This window comes from Azolla caroliniana, unplaced genomic scaffold, assembly GCF_043228905.1.
Source record: "Azolla caroliniana isolate FFs.n. ecotype wild unplaced genomic scaffold, voAzoCaro1.0.p SCAF_1, whole genome shotgun sequence".
NCBI lineage: Eukaryota > Viridiplantae > Streptophyta > Polypodiopsida > Salviniales > Salviniaceae > Azolla > Azolla caroliniana.
In genome coordinates, this window is record NW_028230436.1 from 12413386 (window position 1) to 12434213 (window position 20828).

Below are 20828 nucleotides of genomic sequence, written 5' to 3' on the forward strand. Positions count from 1 at the left end.
TATGTATGAGTACTGTCTTCTGTATGGCATTTCCTCTTTTTAGTTTTCAGATATGAGATTAGACAGGTTTGCAATATACATGAATGGCATTTATGAATGACCCAGAATTTAGCAAGTTTAAATTGACTTCAAATTCCACATCTCCTATATTTTCATGCCTTATCCTACAACAAAATGTCTGGCCTGGCCATGTCTTACCTTGACTTAGTCTGGCTTATCTGATACTCAACCTCTACCAAACATTCTAGATTTATATGTAAATTAGTACTTTCTTTCTTTCCAACTTAAAAAACATTTTCAGATTACGAATAATGCCTTTTGTTGGCATGCATCAATGATTTGAATGCTTCAATACCTTCCTTTGTAATGGACACAGATTACATGATTCTTCATTATCAAATGATCATTTCCACCACAATAGATACGTTTGAATCAATGTTATATAAAGATTTATGGGATATAATATGTTAATTAGAGATTTTTTTTCCCACTTAAAAACTTCTGTACATTTTCAGACTACAAATAATGCCTTTTGCTGGAATGCATCAATGATTTGAATAAGTACTTTCCATTGTTTTGGCCACAGATTACAAGATACTTGATTATCAATTGGTCATTTCCACCACAATAAGATACATATGAATCATTGTTAAATAAAGAATTATAGGAGAATAGGGCGAGCAGGCAAACATGTCACAGTTACAGGAACCCTTTTTATAACCTTACCTTGCTCCTGAAGGCTCTCATTAATTTTCTGAACCAGGTTCCTGTGTATAATACAACTCATTCACATTTATCGAACAGGTTGTTGCAGCTGATGCATTGAATAATTGTGTGTCAAACCTTTTCAGCTTATCATCATATATGTTGTATAAACTGCACACTCAAGCCACTTTGATGTGTATCTAACTCACCAAGCGACCAGTTTTCAGCAAAAGAAAAGCTCACTAAACATTTGGTACACACATAGATAGACTTTATATTTATCTCTATAATTTGCAATGGTGCTTTATCTCTGTTTGGCAAAATGTGATAGACCTTTCCGTAGGTCCACCAAACAAGCGAAAATTCGATCTACTAACCTGTTTAGTGGAAGCTCTACCAAAAGTAGTAGCTACAAAAGAAAAAACATAGAAATTGTAAAAATGTTCATATCATGTGCAATTGAAAATAAGGAATGTGTAAATCCTGCCCACACTAACCTCTATCAAACCCTCATTAAATGTGAGTGATGACTGCAACGAATCAGATGTCATTCCTTCCTTGATTATATTGAAAACAGTCTCGCTCATTTTAGTATCCATAACTACAGTTTTCGATCGCACCCATATGTGATCGATCCCAAGGTCTGCAGCAATCCTCCGTATATAGATTGATTTCAGTATAATCTGATTTATCAACAAGAAGGGTAACGTAGTTCTCAAGTCATTCGTTAGTTTGAAGGAGAGAACATACTGGATAGGGTATGAATAGAGTCACCGTAAAGAAATTTACCTCAAAAGAAGGAGTTTCTCTTCCAAAATCACAGCGCAAATTATTTGTTAAGTACATGAGTTCTTTTAGCCCAGTAAATGCTGCTGATTCCAGGTCAGCAATGATAGATTCATACTTCAATGGATTCTGTATGTAGTCACTCATACTGCCATGGTGCAATTGCAAATCAAGCTGCTAAAGCAAAGGTAATTATTAGTTCATTTTTCTATGAGATATTTTTTTTTATCTTTTATGTAACAGTTAGAATTTACCATACCTTGACTTCTTTATAATCAAGTTGAAAGAAAACATGATGATCCGCCTGAACAGTATCCAAACATTTCAGAACTCTTCATGAGTGTTATTTTTCCCAATTCATACATGGTTCCAACACAGTTTTACCTACCTTTGACAAAGTCTCAAAAAGAATATCAAAGAACAGGTCCATGCCAATATGTGCAGCCTCCCCACTTTGTTTTTCACCAAATACACTGCCAAAACCTCGTATTGCCAAGTCCCTTTCTGCCAAATGAAACCCTCGTCCAAGTTCGCAAAACTCCTCAAGAGCAACTAGTTTCTCCTGAAAAAGTATTGGAAAGTACATAAAAACAAAACAAATTGTGATAAGCCATCTTCTACATATATTCTATGGAAAATATTCGTAAAAAGTCAGTCATTTACTACAGATCATCATTAAAATCAGCTATTTTTCAAGAATTCTACTCTTTGGGAAGGCCAAATATAGTGATACCAATGCCAAAGGACAAAACTTCAAAATATGCTGTGCTGACAAAAAAGCATGATGAAGAATGAGCAGTGGCACTAAAACAAACCCTCAATAATTACAAAAGCACTTGTATTATCTATCTCCAAATACTTTAACTAGCAATGGAGAAAGCAGACTGAAACCCAAACGTTCAGGGAGAATGAGCAGTGGCACTAAAACAAACACTTGATAACTACAACAGCAATTGTATTATCTATCTCCTCCAAATACTTTAACTAGCAATGGAGAAAGCAGACTGAAACCTAAACGTTTAGGGAGCCTGATGTACGATATAATATAAGTTGTGAAAATGCAAACAGAATATTTTGTGACTCTGCATGGCAAGCTATCAACCACTAATTGCATTATATGCAGAACATTCTCAGCAAAAAAACAGTAGTAAATCTGAAAAAATTTCAAATTTCTCAGCCTGATGATGGCCGAGAAACTTTAAGATAAATATGATATGAACCCAATGTTGAAAATATGTCCCTGGATGCACTTTCTTTTGCAATACTAATTTCAGTTCAAGTGTGAACCGTACCAGTGCTTCATCAGATAGAGCACTCTTTTGAGGGTAAAACAGGTATGCATGCGCCTCCTTATCTGCTCTGCCAACTCGACCACGCAACTGTATCAAGGGATAACATAAGACAAATATGCAGAAAAATAAACAATAATCAATTAGTATTGTCTTCCAAGCAACGAAATGAAAAACTGCGATGATGCTTCACCAAAGAGGACATGCAGAATACAGCAAATGCAATGCAAAGCCCTAAGAATTATTAAATTTGTAGGTTATGTATGTGCAAATTTTATTTTTCTCTACTTTTTTTGATAAAACAGGGCAGGGCTAACATTAACTCTGTACCAAAGGGATCTTTTTCTTATAGTTATGTATTCTAGTATCGACTGATCATATAGCCAACTGGAATGTCTTTATGCCAGCCCTTTTGTAGGACTATTTTCCATAGAGTGGCTTACAGGGGATTCTTTGGTTGTAATAGGTAAATCTATGCCAGCTTGCACTTGGGACTTTGATTTATTATATGTTTTCTTTCCTGAAGAAAGAAAGTACACTGAGTGATAGAGAACTTACATACATTTAAAGAAGAGAAAAGAAAAGGAGTAATGGTATAAAACAATAGAATAGTGAATATCTGAAACAAAAATTATGTCTACTCTTATCTTTTACAAAGTTTGTTATTGCTGCATTTGTTATATAATACAAATTTTCTGACTCGCTAACCTGATAAACTTGAGCCAAGCCAAAGAAATGGACATCCTCAACAATGATTGTGTTAACTCTCCTTACATCAAGACCACTTTCGATTATGCTTGTACATAAAAGTAGCTGTGACTCCCCTTGAGCAAAAGAGTCCATAGTTTCTTCCAACAAAGCAGCACTTTGCTACAACCATGCACATCCATTACCCATTAGTAAAAATGTGAGACGTAAATCATGTCTTAATTTTAAGTTATTTCTTGCAACATGTTGAGATTATGGAAGCTTTTGGACACATAAAATACACGGCTGAAATAGTAAGTGAGATACTGAAACACCCAAATGTAGAAAAGAATATATTTAAATAACATTTACAACTTCTGCAATGATATTTGTGTTAAAAAGAATTCAGAAATTTCTTGCTTTACTTTCTAGTTAAATACAACCATGAAACAAACAATCATTTCTCAAGAATCCCTTTGAATCTTAAACCCATTGTCTATAGGGTCCAATATCTACACTGAATATAATATAATTCAGCAAACAGAATGCCTAAAATAATTCAGCACAATAAACCATGTTCAATTCATAAAATGCAACTATTAATGGTCATAATATTGGATTAAACTATGATTTTAGGCTTTGACGTTGCCTGAGGTTTTCACAATATCTACTACAGCCTATCACCCCTTTCTGTTTTCCCATGATTTCTACCCTTCTTCTCTGTCTCTTCTTAATTTCTTATCAAACAGAAATCTATAGCTAGACACGGTAAGGTTCAGTTAGACACGGTAAGGTTTTAAGTCATTACTAGTCAAGGATGAATCATCAGTTCCTCATCTTTAAGGTCCAAAGCTGCAGTTCACAACTATTATTACTTCTGCTCATAAAGATTATTAAATGAGAGAAGAACAGACATGTACTCAGGTGGAGCATAACTTCTGGTTAGACAGCAACAAGAAACCAACAATTTTCAGTGGACACAAAAGTAGTTCAAGTGTAACAGATAAGAGTTTGAATTCATACTTTTCCATGTGCAACACTAATTACAATGTTGGGAAACAACTTTTGTAGAGAAGCCTTCTTGGTTTGGATGCCTGCATAAAAAGATAATGATAATGTAAACCTTGTAGAGGAAGAAGATTCACTGAAGCTGCTGTAGTAGACAGAAGACTTTATTCATTAGGGTAATGAGGCATCATCCAGGAAATACCCTTTGAAAAATTCCCCAGCACCCAAACAGTGTGCTTTGTAAATGTAGTCTAGAATGCAGAATTCAAATAAAAAAGCTTCAACGATGCAATATACCTTGAGTTCGAGGCACAACATAATATATTTGTCCATTTCGATCCAGTTCAAATTTTATTGCATCCTTCACGCTTTCTTCATTGTATTCCATGATATGTGTCTTAATTGGAACCCTTTCTGGAGGAGCTGTTGTAATCAAACTATTTTTCACAAGGAAAATTAATAGTATCAAGTAAGGAAGTGTCTCATCTCAAAATCTTAAAGAAATATATGCATATCTCGTGATATAAAAGAAATTAAATTATTTCATGCACCCAGGACAAATCCATAACTCGGAAACAGAGAATTCCCACATCAAAGTTATTACAAAGAAACAGCAGAGCTTTGACAGTGACAATTTTGTGTGAGACATTAATGAATAGGCTTTGGGTACAAAATATTGGCTCATAAACAGAGATTTTCAGAAATTCTTTTAAGAAGATATAAAGAGGAACTACTTAATGACAAAAACCTTGCATCTCGAAAGCCTACGAGCGCCAGGTACAAAGTTCTAGGAATAGGTGTTGCTGAGAGAGTAAGAACATCCACAGAAGTCTTCATCGATGCAATGCGTTCTTTTTGCTTTACACCAAATCTCTGAATTGAAAATTTCCTTTTTAGGCTGATAATGATACCAAGTAACAAACTTAAAGAAGGAAAATAGAATCTGCATAACTAGAAGAAATGTGTAGAACCTGCTCTTCATCAACAATCAACAGACCCAAATTATTGTAATGTATATTGTTTCCAAAAAGAGCATGTGTTCCAACGATTATGTCTAAGGTTCCAGCTTTTATTTCCAAAGCAAGGTTTCTTTTCTCTGCTGCTGTCTGTAGGAGAAGAAAAGGAAAGTAAATAGGAGATCCTAGTTTCTAATGTGCCATAAAAGTTAATTGAAAAATGCAATGTACCTGAAATCTACTTAAGAGAGCAATGCGTGCTTTATAGTCAGTGAACCGATCCCGTATTACATTGTAATGCTGCCTGGCTAAAACTGTTGTGGGAGCCAAAACCATTACTTGTTTACCAGCACAGAAACCCCGGAAGATTGCTCTGAGAGCCACTTCAGTCTTTCCAAAACCAACATCACCACAAATCAATCTATCCATTGGGGTTTCATTTTCAACCATGTCTTTTTCAACATCAGCAAAGGCCTGTCACATAGTTTATGATACATTAGCAATTGACATATTTAAGCATTTTACATGATGAAAAGTGTTCTGCAAGCATATGCTTTTAGTCTTTATCAACAGAATTGTCACTATTGTTGCAAACTTTATCACATTCAGTTAAAGTGTTAAAATTACTCAGTCACTAAACCTCAACAACCTTCTATCAATACTTCTTCTAGCAATCCTTTTTTTCCTGAACATATAGAATGTGAAACTTCACATATAAATTCTTTTTTAACCCAGATGCTTTCTCTTCTTGCTGACCCATTTATCCAGTTAGACACGAAAGAGATGAAAAATACTGAAATTAGAAAGAAGACCAGTTCCTGAAGGTGGAAAACACTTCTCGGCATGTGCACCTAATCCAAGCCTTGGACATCTACAATGGTGCTATTTGCATAATGAAACCCTGGTTTCATTCATCCTGCATGAACCCTAGGATCATTCATCACCATGGAACTATTGTTCACTGCTTCATTGATGTATTCTTCTGACAACTGCAGTGTATGTTAATACTTTTTCCCAGTCATAAAACGCAATGTACTGACAAGTTGATGGCGAAGTCAAGCTAAGGTTCGAGAAATTGAAAGTTTATGGAGAGCACAGAAGCTGTCACAACTGGGTGCAAGGGTGCAGTACCAAGTTCTTGGATGATACAACTGAGATTATTTTGATTGATTTTGGAAAACAGCTCGGTAATTGTGGTCTAGTATTTGACTTGATGAAGTTCGGCCATGATGGAATGTTATAATATATAGCAATGTACTCCGTCCTCACTGTTTTTCACAATCAGTTCACAGCCTAATAAACATTTTGCTGAAATATTGTACTCAGCCTTTTGAAATTTGGTAAATAGTAACCTAATATCAAACATTTACATGCAGGAAATGTCTTTTGCCTTTTAACATTTGAAACGGTATTGTACAAATCACAATGGGGAGACATGAGAAATTTTATTGGAAGATGAGAAGCAATGTCACGTTTTACCTTACAATTTCCATTTTCTCAATGAAAGAAAGGCATTTTGAGACTTTAGTATCATACCAACCATAATAGATGGATACAGAAAATTCACACTTTGGATGGCACATAGGACTTTGAGAGCTATTGGAAGATTAGAAACGACATGGTTTACCTATCCTTCAAACCAATGCTCAGCTTTATAGCATCTAGTTGCAGTATCATGACCATCTTTAATTTTTTTTGTTAGATAATCATTCAAGGTTTCCTACATTATGCATATTATTGATTACAGAAAACATCAAGTGTGTTGCTAACAATCGGCAACGGTTCGGTTTGAACCGAACCAAACCACAAAACTACAACTTAATGGTTTAAACGGTTTGGTTCAGTTCGGTTTAGGTTCGGGTTTTTTTTAACGGTTCGGTTTGGTGTCAACAGTTAGAAACCGCAGTTTTAACGGTTTAACGGTTTTTTTTTAATTAAAAAAATTGTTTTTAAACAATCTTATCATTTTCATGCCTTTTTCTCACAAACCAAACCATGAAACCGTGGTTTTACCGGTTTAACGGCTTAACGGTTTGAAAAAATTTAATGGGTCGGTTTAACGGTTTCGTGGTTCGGTTCAAGTTTCAAAAAAATTTAACGGTTCGGTTTGGACCCTCTCGAACCGAACCGTTGCCGATTGTTATGTGTTGCCACAGCCCCCAAGGTAAAAGACACCATAAGAAACCTGTTCTTGGTCTGGTGTAGGCTTATAAGGAAACCTCATAATAAATTCATTCATCAGTTCAGCATTTCTTGGATATGGAGGCCTCTTTTGCTTCAGACGGCTTATGTATAACTGCAATAAGTCAACCACCATACGCTGAGCTGCAAGTTTTCCTTTGCTTTTCCTCTTCTCCCATTGCCGAGGATCACTTAGCTTGCTTAGTACAGGAGCCTTCCCTTTCTCACCAGTTCTAAACACAAAATAAAGAGAAGATATTCGAACATAAAATAAGGCTACGGTATTCTAAATGAAAAGTAAGGAATGATATTCCAAATGCAAAATAAGGACATGATATTTTTGTTTAATATGTGAATTAACCTACTGGTAATATCGGTACAACAGCCGTGAAGCTTGTTGTGCCTTTAGTTTGGCCATTCCATCAGCATATTGAAGAATAACATACTCTGGTCCAAATTCACCTTCACTTTGCAATCGAACAAAACGTCCTACGCCCTTTGTCTTATGCACAACATATTCTCCTGGTACTAATGACTCTGGTTCTATAGTACATGTGAAATCTTGCATCGTGCTAGGTCCCTTTTGATCATTGGTTCTTCTTTTAGCAATCATCATTTCCATGCCTTTCCTTCTTGTCTCTTTGATCTTTTCCAAAACCAAACTTATCTCATCCTTCTTGAAAGCCGTTTTGCCGAATGATATACCCATCTCCTTTTCCCTGTCCAAGAGAAGATGAAGCTCTTTGAAAGGATCATCTCTAGTTTGTGACATAGAAGATTCTGTAGGTACCACAAATGGATAACCAGATGATTCTTGTGTATGAGATGATAAAATGGTGTCACTTGCTAATGGCGGTTGATGAAATGATGTGGCTGATGATGTAGAATCATATGCATTCTCTTGTGATGGAGAAAACCTAGTTAGGGTTTCCAAAGGCACAAATATTTTCTCTGCTGCCCTAGCATAGGTTTTTTTTGCATCTCTAGCATGTCTTACCTTTACGTCTCTATCGTATGTAGTTTTTCCAGCTCTGGTATATGATGCATCAATAGCATATCTATCTCGTGATGCATCGATAGCATATGCTGTCTTTGCATCTATGCTATATCTTCTCTTTACATCCATAGTGTGCATTGCTTTTACATCTCTACCAAATGTTGACTTCCCAACTCTACTATATGTTGTTTTAACATCTTTTGCATATGTCGCCTTCACATCTCTAGTAAATGTTGCCTTTCCATCTCTAGCACATGTCTCTGTCTGTATTTTCCGCATAGAATGCATAGTCTTTTGCAGTGTTAACACAGGGAATCCCGTGGAGAACGGAAGGTCCTTCTTCGAAAAGATACCACATTTCTTCTTCTTGCAAGGATTAAACCAAGTATTCAATCCAGCAGAAGTAAGAACAGACGATGAAGCATTGCTTGTATGAAGCTCCATGGATGATGATGCTGTTGTTGATGATGATGATGATGATGGTAATGATGCATAGGAAACCCTAATTTCCATGGAACCCTAATCAAGCACGTGTACAATATCAATATGGCAACAAAAATCGCTTTTTCTCTGCAATTGCTAGGGAGACGGATGGTGGGCGCGGATAAGGCATGGTGTTTGTTTAGAATGTGTAGGAGATTTTCGTAAACATATATATTATATCGATGATGATGATGATGATAGCCTGCAGAGTTCTTCTAGCCCTGTCTTCCGTGATGAGAGAGAGAGAGAGAGAGAGAGAGAGAGAGAGAGTTTTCCTCTGTTATCTTGCCTTCCCCGTATCTATCTGTGGCTCTGTCTGTTATCTTCTTCTTCTTCTTCTTCTTCTTACATTTATTTATTTATTTATGTAGTAACGTGTGATATTTGTTAAACCATGTATTTTTGGAGAAATTTCAAAAAGGATACCCCTACAAAACCCCCTTCTTCTACTACCTATAATACCCAAAATGCCCCTCGACCTATTATATTATATATACATATACACATACACATATATATATATATGTATGCATGTGTATGTATAGTATGTGTGTGTTAGAACCAGAGGGTGTTCTGGGAACGTAACGCTCCCTCCCTCACTTTGTGTTTGTGGGTACAACTCTACGGGATAATGAACTGTCACAAGGGATGGGTGATGGTGGGATGTCTAGAGTGACACCAAGCAAGTTCTTGTGTCGACATGGAGTGTGCCTATCAGTTACTGCTTCCCTTCCTCTCAATTGTCTACCGCATATTGCTCCTTGCCATGCCAAGGCGTAAATTGGCCTTAGTGAAAGTGAGAGACGACCTCGAGTCCCACATCGGTGTCTCTTACCACCAAGTACAAACTCGGGTCGTACATTGGGTTTGAGGAAGGAGGCACACGTGTATGAGGGTAGAGTTTTGTTATACTATCAAAGTCTCCATTCAATATAATAAAGAGGGACCCCCCCCCACCCACCCAAGAAGGTAGCGAGTTTTCTTATATATGCTTAAACCTTTTAGCACTTTTTTGCTTCACACTTGGTTGCCTTTTTTATAAGTGGTCAAGTGATGAAACACTCTAAAGTTATCTCCCACGGCCAAATTGAGATAATTCAATCTTCACCCCTTGTTTTTTATGAATTAGCCGATACATGACCCTAAAGTTAGAGAATTATGGTTACAATTATGCTCTAACATATTCCCCATCTTTATAAGATAGTATTGTTGCGGTAAAAAGTCAGGGAAGTAATTATAAACTCTCGAATATGCTTTGGAGTGTCTTTGTAACGCCAAAATGACCAACTAAGGGGTCATCCAGACACTTTTGGAGAACTTGAGTTCGACATTGGCCCTCCGGAACATATAAGAGCTGGACTCGGTAAAGCAATCCCCCCTCGAATATGAAGTGGTCAAGGTCTTCCTTGGTCTTGGATTTAGACGAATCAATATGTTGAGAATCAAGCTCAACATAGTGCAACGTGTCAACACACCTTTTGAGAATCTATGATTACTCAAAGGTCAAGATTCACACCACTACTCTCTACACATTAACTATGTGTCATAGAATCATATTCTATGACACATAACTAATGAGTTACATATTCCCCATGACTATGAGTCTTCACATTCCCCAAGAGAGAGTGGTTGTTGTAGTTAGTTAATGAAGAAAGGGGGTGACTATATATAAAGCACCCTCCTCATACTTCATATCAAGTTGGTCATGACTCCTTGTAATGCTACATTTTTGTATTTGCTATTCTACTTGTGAATATACATCTTCTTCTTCTTGAGTACTTCATTGTGTTCCCATTCTAGCTAATCTATCTTGTGTTTCTCTTCTCTTCTCTCTTTCCTCTCACACATAACACACATCTCTTCCGCTTCACAAGAATCATACCTGATTCTTTACATGGTATCAGAGCAGTTTGGTAGCTCAATCTAGCCCATCCGCATTTGTTGTGTTCTACGCCGACGTTCAAGAAGAACCGGCTCATCGCTTGCGACTACATAGCTCGTGTTCGAGAGAGAAGGAAAAGAAGAAAGAAAGCTTCATCGACAATGAATACTCAAATGGGGAGCACTCTCCCTAGCGAAAAGCTAGATTGAAACAACTTTGCATCTTGGGAGTACAAGATGCACCAATACCTTGTCGGCCAAGGCTATTGGGGTTACATCAAAGGAGCACAAGAAAACCGACCCGACCCGAAAGACGCCGACTATGCAACATGGGAGCAAGCAGCAAACCGAGTGATGTATTGCTTGGCAACATGTGTTCACGACCACATGCTCGACTACATTCGAGAAGCCAAGACACCAAAGGATGCGCGGGAGAATCTACGAAAGATTTTCGCTGCCAAAACAACCACGAGAAAGATTCAACTCTGCCAAGAATTGAACAACATCCAACAAAAAGGGATATGTCCGTCACAAGCTACACCTTGAAGATCAAAGAGCTTTGCGACTCGCTCGGCTCGATAAGCATCAATGTGGACGATGGTGAGATGGTGCAAATATGCCTTGACGGCCTTGCACGGTTTGGCACGATGACGACCATCGTATTAGCATGGGAGAATCCGCCCTCCTTCTTTGATCTTCAATCCATGTTGTTGGTCGAAGAAAACCATGTTCGAACAAGGAGCAACGCCTCGGAGGCCACATGCTCTACACGCATTAGAACGAAGGAAGAGGACACGGTCAAGCAAGAAGCTGATTCGGCCAAGGATGAGGCGGATGAGGTTGGACTTACGAAAACAACTCACAATTTCGGCATCAAGACGAAAGCCATCGAGGAACCTTCGGAAGAAGTGGGAGCTTCCATTTCGGTCCAAGCTGACAAAACTAGGTCAAATGCGGATATTCCGAAAAAATCGGTCACCATGAAGAAGAGTGTTGTAAGAAGATACGCGAATCGGCTTCCACAAGCCGACAACTCACCAATTACACCACCAACTCCGACTATGACGACCATGGTGGAATGTTCGTGATGAGACATAGAGCAAATTCTATGTCGACTTCTACTTCGAATAGCACATCTAGTCCGGAAGACATATGGTTCGTTGACTCCAGTGCCTCGAACCATATGACGTCTCTTCAAGAATGGTTCTGAGAACTTCGAGAGCTGGACCGACCCGACTATGTCGAAACCGGAGACGACACTACACATCCGATTCGACACATCGACAATGTCCCATTCGGAAAAGAAGGTAACCAAACTTTTATTAAAAATGTCTTGCATTTACCAACCATTACGAAGAATTTGGTCTCCGTCAGACAAATTGTTGAGTAAGGGATGCAAGTACGATTTAATCAAGGAAGTTCCTTCATCGAAAAAGAGGGCTGACTCATCGCTCGCGGATGAAGAGAGGGCCGAATGTTCATTCTCGACTTGCACGAGATGAAATCGGCCATGTTCGCAAAGGGCACGAAAGCCAATTCCGATATAGAGTTATGGCACAAGCGGATTGACCATATCAACCTCCAAAAGCTCAAGGCAATGCAATCGAAAGGAGTCGTCATCGGGCTCCCGACATTCAAGGAGAAAGAGATTGAAGGTGTGTGTGCCGCTTGCCAATTCGGCAAGCAACATTGGCACCCATTTATGAAGGAGCAGAATGTGAGTAAAGGCGTACTCGACGTAATTCATTCCGATGTATGGGGTCCGGCTCAGACGGCTACATTCGGCGCATGCCGATACTATGTGGCCTTCATCAACGACTTCTCCACGCACACATGGATCTACCCCATGCGGCAAAAGAGTGAAGTGTTCAGACACTTCCAAAAATTTAAGAATGAAGTTGAGAAAGCCACAGGCCAACATGTACGATGTCTTTGGTCGGATGGAGGAAAATAGTACTTTTCGATAAATTTACGGCGTATCTTCGAAAGGAGGAATCCGACGAGAATTCTCGTGCCGACACACACCTCAACAAAACGGTGTAGCTAAATGAAAGAATCAGCACATCCTCGAAGTAGCACGGACCATGATGAACGAAAAGCATCTACCGAAATCGTATTGGGCATAAGTGGCTAACACTGGATAGTGCACGATAAGGATCCCAAATCCTTCGAAGAGGCCATTGAATTAGTTCTTCGCTATCAATGCACTACGAAGAAGGACCATAACAAACCCAACGAAGTGCCCGAGACTAAGCAATCACAATTTCTTGGGAAACGCAAGACACCCAATGAATTCATGGATCGTGATTGTAAGCAACAACATCCTTTTTTTGTATTCTGCAAAAAGAAGGGTCATACAAAAGAGCAATGTCGAAAGCTCCAACAGAAAGAGCACGACAACATAACCAAATTTGCAAACCATAAAGGTCAGATTCCTAATGTCCTTGAGGTCTATACACATCATTTAAGTAATTGTAAATGTTCTTTCCCTCACCATGTATTGGAACCCAATGATTTACTTCGTGCAAACGGTATATCAATGGATCTCCCGTACAATTTTTATTTGATTCAGGAACCTCACATAACTTTGTGAATGATTGTTTGGTTTGGATATGGGGAATCCAACTCATCATAAGTGATCACACCTATAAGGTACACTTGGCTGATGGAAGAGTACAATACATCAACGAGGTGATTCATTCAATAAGAATTTCTATTGATACTTATATAGAGGAAGTAGACTTCCATGTAATGAATCTTTGTACATTAATAATGGGTTAATAATACCTGATTTTTTAATAAAAACTCTTCTTTATCTATTGATTGGATTCATCATTCCATTACCTTTGTACTGAATGATTGTACTCATTTTATTCAATGTGTAAATAAACAATCTCATTTGATTGTTTCCTCTCCATCAATATCCGAGTTGTCTTGTCCTTCTTTATTTTATTGTGTACTTGATCAGAACATTCACGTTTATAATATCGATAGTGACTCGGTTCATTTACCATATTTTGCACAACAACTCCTCGATGAAATCTTAAATGATTTTCGTGATGTTTTCTCGAGTGAACTACCACATGGGTTACCTCCTAAACTTAATATAGACCATCGTATAGATATTGTACCCGGCGTTGCACCAATAAGTAATCCTCCGTATCGCTTAAGTCGATCTGAAGAGGATGAGGTATCTAAGCAACTCAAGGACTATTTACGAATGGGTTATATACGTTATAGTAAATCTCTAGGGGGTGCATCTGTTCTCTTGGTAGAAAAGAACGAGGGCACATAGCGTATGTGTATTAATTACCGACGCTTGAATAAAGTGACGATCAAGAATTCATATCCATTGCCCCGGGTCGACGATCTAATTGACCATATCTAGGGAGCTCGATATTTTACGAAACTTGATCTTCGTGCGGGCTGCCATCAAATTCGTATAAGTGAGGAAGATGTTCCTAAAACTGCATTTCGTACGCGTTATGGCCATTATGAGTTTTTGGTCATGCCTTTTAGTTTGACCAATGCTCTAGCCACATTTCAACAAGAAATGAATGACATTTTTCGAGAACAACTTGGAAAATTTGTCATTATTTTCTTGGATGATATTCTAGTTTATAGCCATACGTTAGAAGAACATGCTAAACATGTCCGCTTTGTTTTACAAACATAATGTGACAAGCAATTCTACGCGAAGATCTCAAAATGTGAGTTCTTCAAGAAATCAATTACTTATCTCGGATATCTCATAACCGAACAAGTAGTTGAAATTGATCCTTCTCGCATTGAGAAAATCAAACTTTGGCCCACTCTTCGGAATATTCGAGAAGTTCGATCATTCCTTGGGTTTGTCGGGTTTTTGCGAAAATCTCTTTGCAATTATTCCCAATTGAAGATGTCGTTTACTGATCTTCTCAAAGGTCAAACACGTAAGTTTACAAAACCTATTGTGTGGAATGCTACACTAGACCTCGCCTTTAAGGAACTCAAGGACCTGGTGTGCAATGCTCCATTGCTTCTTTTACCAAATCCTTCAAAACCTTTTCAGGTTGAAACCGATGCAAGTGATTATGCTATGGGTGTCGTCCTATATCAAGAGGGTTACAAACCAATAGCATTTGAGAGTACAAAACTTGATTCTTCTCAATGTCTGTATACCGTGCAAGAAAAGGAATTATTTGCAATTATTTATGCACTCAAGTCATGGTGCCATTATCTTTATGGAAAATTTCGTTTTGTGACAACTACGGACCACGAGTCCTTAAAATAATTTTGTGACCAACAAACCTCCAAGGTCGTAAGGCACGATGGGAAGATCTCATCCAAGACTTGATTTTTCCATACGATATCGTAAAGGTTCCATGAACACTGTCATTGATGCACTAAGTCGCATCCGTGAAGTTAACATGCTTAGCTTCACTGAAATAACATCAGATCTTTATGATCACCTCCGAGGAAAGTATCCTGATGACAATTATTTTGCGAAATACTGGGAAAGAGTTGAGTCTGGAAGAGACACCACCACATCCTCAAAGGAATCCTTTCACATTGCTAACGGTCTAATCTACCGTAATGGGAAGCTTTGCGTTCCAAATTTTCCTGAGGTCAAACAGAGAATTCTTTTTGAATGCCATTATGCACCCTCAACAGGGCACCTTGGAATACATCGCACACTCGTTCTCATCTCCGCTCAATTCAATTGGCCTAAGATGTGTAATGACATACATAGCTATGTGATTAAATGTCACCAGTGTTAGGTTAACAAAGCCAACCGCTAGACTTTTACATCCCTTCAACATTCCCAATAATAAGTGGGAAAGTATATCCATGGATTTTATTGTTAGCCTTCCTTGCACCCAAAAAGGCCATGATGCCATCTGGGTTGTGGTTGATCGACTAACGAAAATGGCCAGATTTATTGCTACTAAAACCATGGTAACAACTCCTAAATTTGTTTACCAATTCGTTGACGAGTTATTTCGTTTTTATGGGTTACCGATGGATATCATGAGTGATCGAGATCCTACGTTTACTAGCTACTTTTGGACGCAAGTCTTTAAGAAGTTAGAAACTACATTGAGCATGAGCTCCATAGATCATCCTCAATCCGATGGACAGATAGAACGAGTAAATCAAATTATTGAGGACATGCTCCGTGCATATGTTGGTACAAAACCAACAAAATGGGAACGTTATCTCCCAAATTTGTAGTTTGCTTATAATAGCTCCAAGCATACATCGACGGGATATAGTCCTTTTATGTTGATGTATGGTTTTCAGCCATGAGCCCCGATTGATGTTAATATACATCATGATGGGTTGCGAAGTACGCAAAACTTTATTCAGGATATGCAAGATATGTTGCATATTGCACGAGATAATATAAAAACATCTCAAGATAGAGCGTTTTTATGCCGATCATAATAGGCAACCTGTAAAAAGTAGCGTGCGGAAGCAAGTATAAAGACAAAACAGAAGGAAGAACACTCAGGTTTAATGGAGAGCTTGAGCTTACACAGTATACGCGGGAGAGACCGAGAGAGTGAGAGAGAAGACTGTGTGTATATTATATTTCTTAAAGGAAAAAAAACAACAACATATATGTGTTCAATGAACACTTTGTACAAGTCCTAGGAAGACTGACCGAAGTACTGACAGTACTTCAATGCTCATTAAGAGCTCTTACACTCACTCCCAAATATATTCCTCACGGAATATCTTTCCTAACGGCCTAACCGATCGGTCCCAACCGATCCGGTCCTCTGCTTCTTCAGCCGATCCGACCGATGTTGAGCTTGTCTCTCAACACTCCCCCTCAAGCTCAACTTGAGGCTCTTCGGGATCTTCACAGCTCCGGTTCCTCCTGGCTTCACGCCTCGCTCGCGCTCCTTGACCTGTTCGACTCCGCGCGCTTCGACCCTTCCGGTCGGCTTGTCTGCTCATGTAGCCCTTATAAGCTCTTTTGTTGTTGCGGTGTCGACACTTCTTCTGTTGCCTTTTCTTCCGCTTGGGCCTCGGTTGATTCAACGTGTCTGAATCAAACATCCGAACCGACTCGTCTACCTCCGATTGGTTTTCGCTCTCGTCCGAGTTGGTTGTCTCCAACTTGTCTTCAGTCTTCTCGCCCTCGATGACGTCATCTCCCCCATGCGTGGTTGGCTTCAACTCTCTCCTTCGGCTGCTCCCCTTCTGTCCGCTTCCAGACTTTTCCGCGGGTCCGCCCTCGGCATCTTTAGCCGATCCGAAGTTGAACTCGTCAACCGACTCGGTGTTGCGGACAACCGACTCGGTGTCGCGGTCTCCGCTCCTTTCCTGCTGCCTTGCTTGGTCGTTCGGGACTATTCTCCCCCTCAAGTTCGGCACATCGAGGTGACGCAACCCGAGCGCACCTGAGAATTGCCTCAACTTGTCCAGACCAAGAGGCTTTGTGAAGATGTCGGCAGTCTGCCGATCCGTCGGCACGTACTGAAGTTCGACTTCACCGGAAAGGACACGCTCACGGACGAAATGGTAGTGCACCTCAATGTGCTTGGTTCGTGCATGGAAAACGGGGTTCTTCGCGAGCTGGATGCTGCTGAGGTTGTCGTAGTAGATCGTCGTCAGATCTGACACCTCCGCTTGCAGGTCCTTAAGTAGCCGCTTCAACCATATGGCTTCGCATGTCGCGACAGCCGCTCCTCGGTACTCAGCTTCGGTGCTCGACAGTGCAACTGTTGGCTGCTTCTTACTGCTCCACGCGATCGCGACACTCCCGAGGGAGAACGCGAATCTGGACGTGGATCGGCGATCGGCGGCGTTGCCAGCCCAATCAGCATTGGTGTAGCCGACTAACTGCGCGGCTGCACCGGTCTGATATAGCAGTGCTCGGTCCTTAGTGCCACTTACGTACCGCAGTACGCGTTGCGCACACTGAAGGTGCTCCTCGGTAGGTCGCGCCATGAACTGACTGATCACCCCGACCGGATAACTGAGGTCGGGTCGGGTGATGGTCAAGTATATGAGGCTTCCGACAATTTGTCGAAACCTCGTCGGGTTGCATACCTCTCCCATATCGGGACGAAGCTTGATGGTTCTGTCCAGAGGAGTTGAGACGGACTTACAGTCGGCCATCCCAAGTTTGAAGAGCATACCCAACACATAATGACGTTGGCTGATCAATATGCCTTCGGGGGTACGGATCACTTCGATCCCGAGGAAGTAATGAAGGTTCCCCAGATCCTTCATGTCGAACGATGCCGCAAGCTGGAGCTTCACGCGGTCGATTTCGCCTAGGTCGGCGCCGGTGATGACCAAGTCATCGACATATAGTAGAATACTAACCGGTCCGAGTCGACCTTTTCGGATGAATAGGGAAGAGTTCGATTTTGACGTGACGAAGCCCATCCGATGCAGTTGTTGCGTGATCTTCGCGTTCCAGGCACGCGGGGCTTGCTTCAGTCCGTAAAGGGACTTCTTCAGTCGGCATACTGCCGAGGAGTTTGTTCTGGAGGGAAATCCGGGGGGTTGTACCATGTACACTTGTTCCTCAAGGTCACCTTGCAGGAACGCATTCTTTACATCCATTTGATGTAGGTGCCACCCCTTGGCCGCAGCTACTGCGAGCAAAACACGGACGGTCGTCATTTTCGTGACCGGCGCAAATGTCTCATCGTCGTCGATGCCGTGCTTCTGTGCGTAGCCCTTTGCCACTAGTCGAGCCTTGTACCGGTTGACCGAGCCATCGGTGTTGTACTTGACTTTGTACACCCACCTACACCCGATCGGTTTTACCCCTCTTGGTGCGTCAACCAGGTCCTAGGTCTCATTCTCCGCCAATGCGTGCATCTCTTCCTCCATCGCGGCACGCCAATTCACGTCTTTAGCCGCTTCTGTGTAGCTCTCCGGCTCACGCACTTCCGCTACACGGGTCATGTACGCATAATGATGTGCCATGTACTCGTTGTATCCGAACCGCAAAACAGGATTCTTCTGGCGGGTAGATCGGCGTAATCTCGCATTAGCCAATGTCGAGGCCTTCTCGATCAACGCGGACTTCACTTTTAAAGACTCGTCACCGGTTCCCTCAGAGTCGGACTTGCGTCGGTCTGACTCGTTCCTATCCGTGCCGGAATCCGACACCTTCTTCTTCCCTTTCTCTTTGCGTGTAAGCCGTCTCCTCGGCTTCCTGCGCGGGGAATGCACGGCCGAGTCTCCACTACTCGCCGACTCTTTATCGGACTGGTCGTACCAACTCAGCCATCCAATCGGTCCACTTAAACGGAGTGAAATCGGACTCTCTTCGCGGGTCTCGATTTCGGGCTCATCCGGAGGCATCTCGGCCTCGCTGACCTCATCGTCAGAGCTCGGATTGGAGTCGGGGTTCGTAGTCGTGGGCAGGTACCAGGATGCGGACTCATCAAACACAACGTCGCAGCTGACACGCGCTTGTTTGGTGCGAGGGTTATAGCACTTATAACTCTTCTGCTCGTCCGAGTAACCGACCAAGATGCATTTCTCGGCCTTTGCGTCCAGCTTCATCCTTTTCTCCTTCGGTATATGCACATACGCAATGCTACCGAACACCCTCAAGTGTCGTAAGTTCAGCTTCGTTCCGAAGTATAGCTCGTGCGCCAACACCTTGTCTCCGATCCGGTTCTGGATGTATACCGCGGTCCTTACCGCCTTGGCCCAGTAGAACTTGGGCAAGCTCTTCTCCTCCAGCATTGCCCGTGCCGCTTCCACAACTGACCGATTCTTTCTCTCGGCCACGCCGTTCTGCTCCGGCGTGTATCTACAACTGAATTTGCGGCGAATTCCCATTTGTTGTAGGTAACCGTTGAATTGACCGGAAAAGCACTCTTTCCCGCCATCCGACCGCAGACACTTGATCTTTCGTCCCGTTTCCATTTCCACGAACCCTTTGAGGTCCCGGAAACAGTCGAAGACTTCGCTCTTCCTCTCAATGAGGTAGATCCACGTGTGCCGCGTGTGGTCGTCGATGAAGGAGACGAAATATCGGTTCCCGCCAAGACTAACGTTTTGTGCTGGCCCCCATACATCGGAGTGTATAAGGTCGCGCTTGTTCCGGCTCCGGTTTCGTTCGTTTGGGAAAGGAAGTCGGTGTTGCTTCCCGAGCTGGCAGGCTTCACAAATTTGTGCCTTTTAGCCACTAAATTTGGGCAATTCGAACACTACCTGTTTCGATTGTAGATCTTGAAGCCGTTGGTGGTTGACGTGGCCTATCCGCTTGTGCCACAAGTCGATGTCCGACTCGGTTTTTTGTCCATTCGCGAACATTGCGGTGCCGCCGTCAGTGGAGTCGAGGATGAACATCCTCCCGTCTCTGCGCCCTTGCGCAATCACACAACCTTCTTCCTCAATGAAGCACCTGAGGTGTGTAAACCGAACCTCCATCCCTTGGTCGACGATCTATCCGACCGAGACCAAGTTTTTCGTGATTGTCGGGACGTGCAACACGTTCATGAGTTTCCCTTTCTGCCCGACATGGCTAAGGGGAACTTCTCTGACATTCGCGATCGGATGCGGAGTGTCGTCTCCTGTTGCGACTACTCCAGGTTGTATCGGTTTTTCAAGGTACGAGAACCACTCCTTATGGCTCGTCATGTGGTTTGACGCGCCGGAGTCTACGTACCACACCTCGTCCGATCTCGGGGTGCTCTGTTTCATTGAGTTTGCTTCGTGTCTCGTCACGAAGGCAGACCCTTCTCCGGCTCTCCCGGAGTCTTCGGCGTAGTGCGATTGCTGCCGATTTCCCTTGTCGGTATGTCTGGAGCCGTTTCCGGAATCGGTTCTCACCGAATCGGCGCGCTTCTTCCAACACTCACTTTCCCTGTGGCCTTTCTTGCCACAATA

General features: G+C 41.4%; 1 protein-coding gene across 1 annotated transcript; it reads right to left on the reverse strand.

The window, feature by feature from the left end:
* Positions 1 to 599: 599 nt before the first annotated feature.
* Positions 600 to 9255, reverse strand: LOC147869020 (DEAD/DEAH box helicase). Its single transcript, XM_087325868.1, has 14 exons — positions 7978 to 9255; positions 7617 to 7845; positions 5663 to 5905; positions 5447 to 5581; positions 5224 to 5348; positions 4773 to 4912; positions 4491 to 4561; positions 3489 to 3650; positions 2784 to 2870; positions 1880 to 2053; positions 1751 to 1795; positions 1495 to 1665; positions 1203 to 1388; positions 600 to 1114 (listed from the first exon to the last, which is right to left on the reverse strand). Exons 1-14 carry the CDS (start codon positions 9120 to 9122, stop codon positions 1010 to 1012), a joined length of 3018 nt encoding a protein of 1005 aa, XP_087181994.1. The 5' UTR covers positions 9123 to 9255; the 3' UTR covers positions 600 to 1009.
* Between the last annotated feature and the right edge of the window lie 11573 nt (positions 9256 to 20828).

Excerpts from the sequence above, each read along its gene's own strand:
- LOC147869020 (XM_087325868.1), bottom strand. The coding sequence starts at position 9,122 with ATGGAAATTAGGGTTTCCTATGCATCATTACCATCATCATCATCATCA. Across the intron at positions 5,349-5,446 it reads TGATTGTTGATGAAGAGCAG|AGATTTGGTGTAAAGCAAAA; the intron begins GTTCTACACATT and ends TTTTCAATTCAG. Across the intron at positions 2,871-3,488 it reads GCTTGGCTCAAGTTTATCAG|TTGCGTGGTCGAGTTGGCAG; the intron begins GTTAGCGAGTCA and ends CCCTTGATACAG.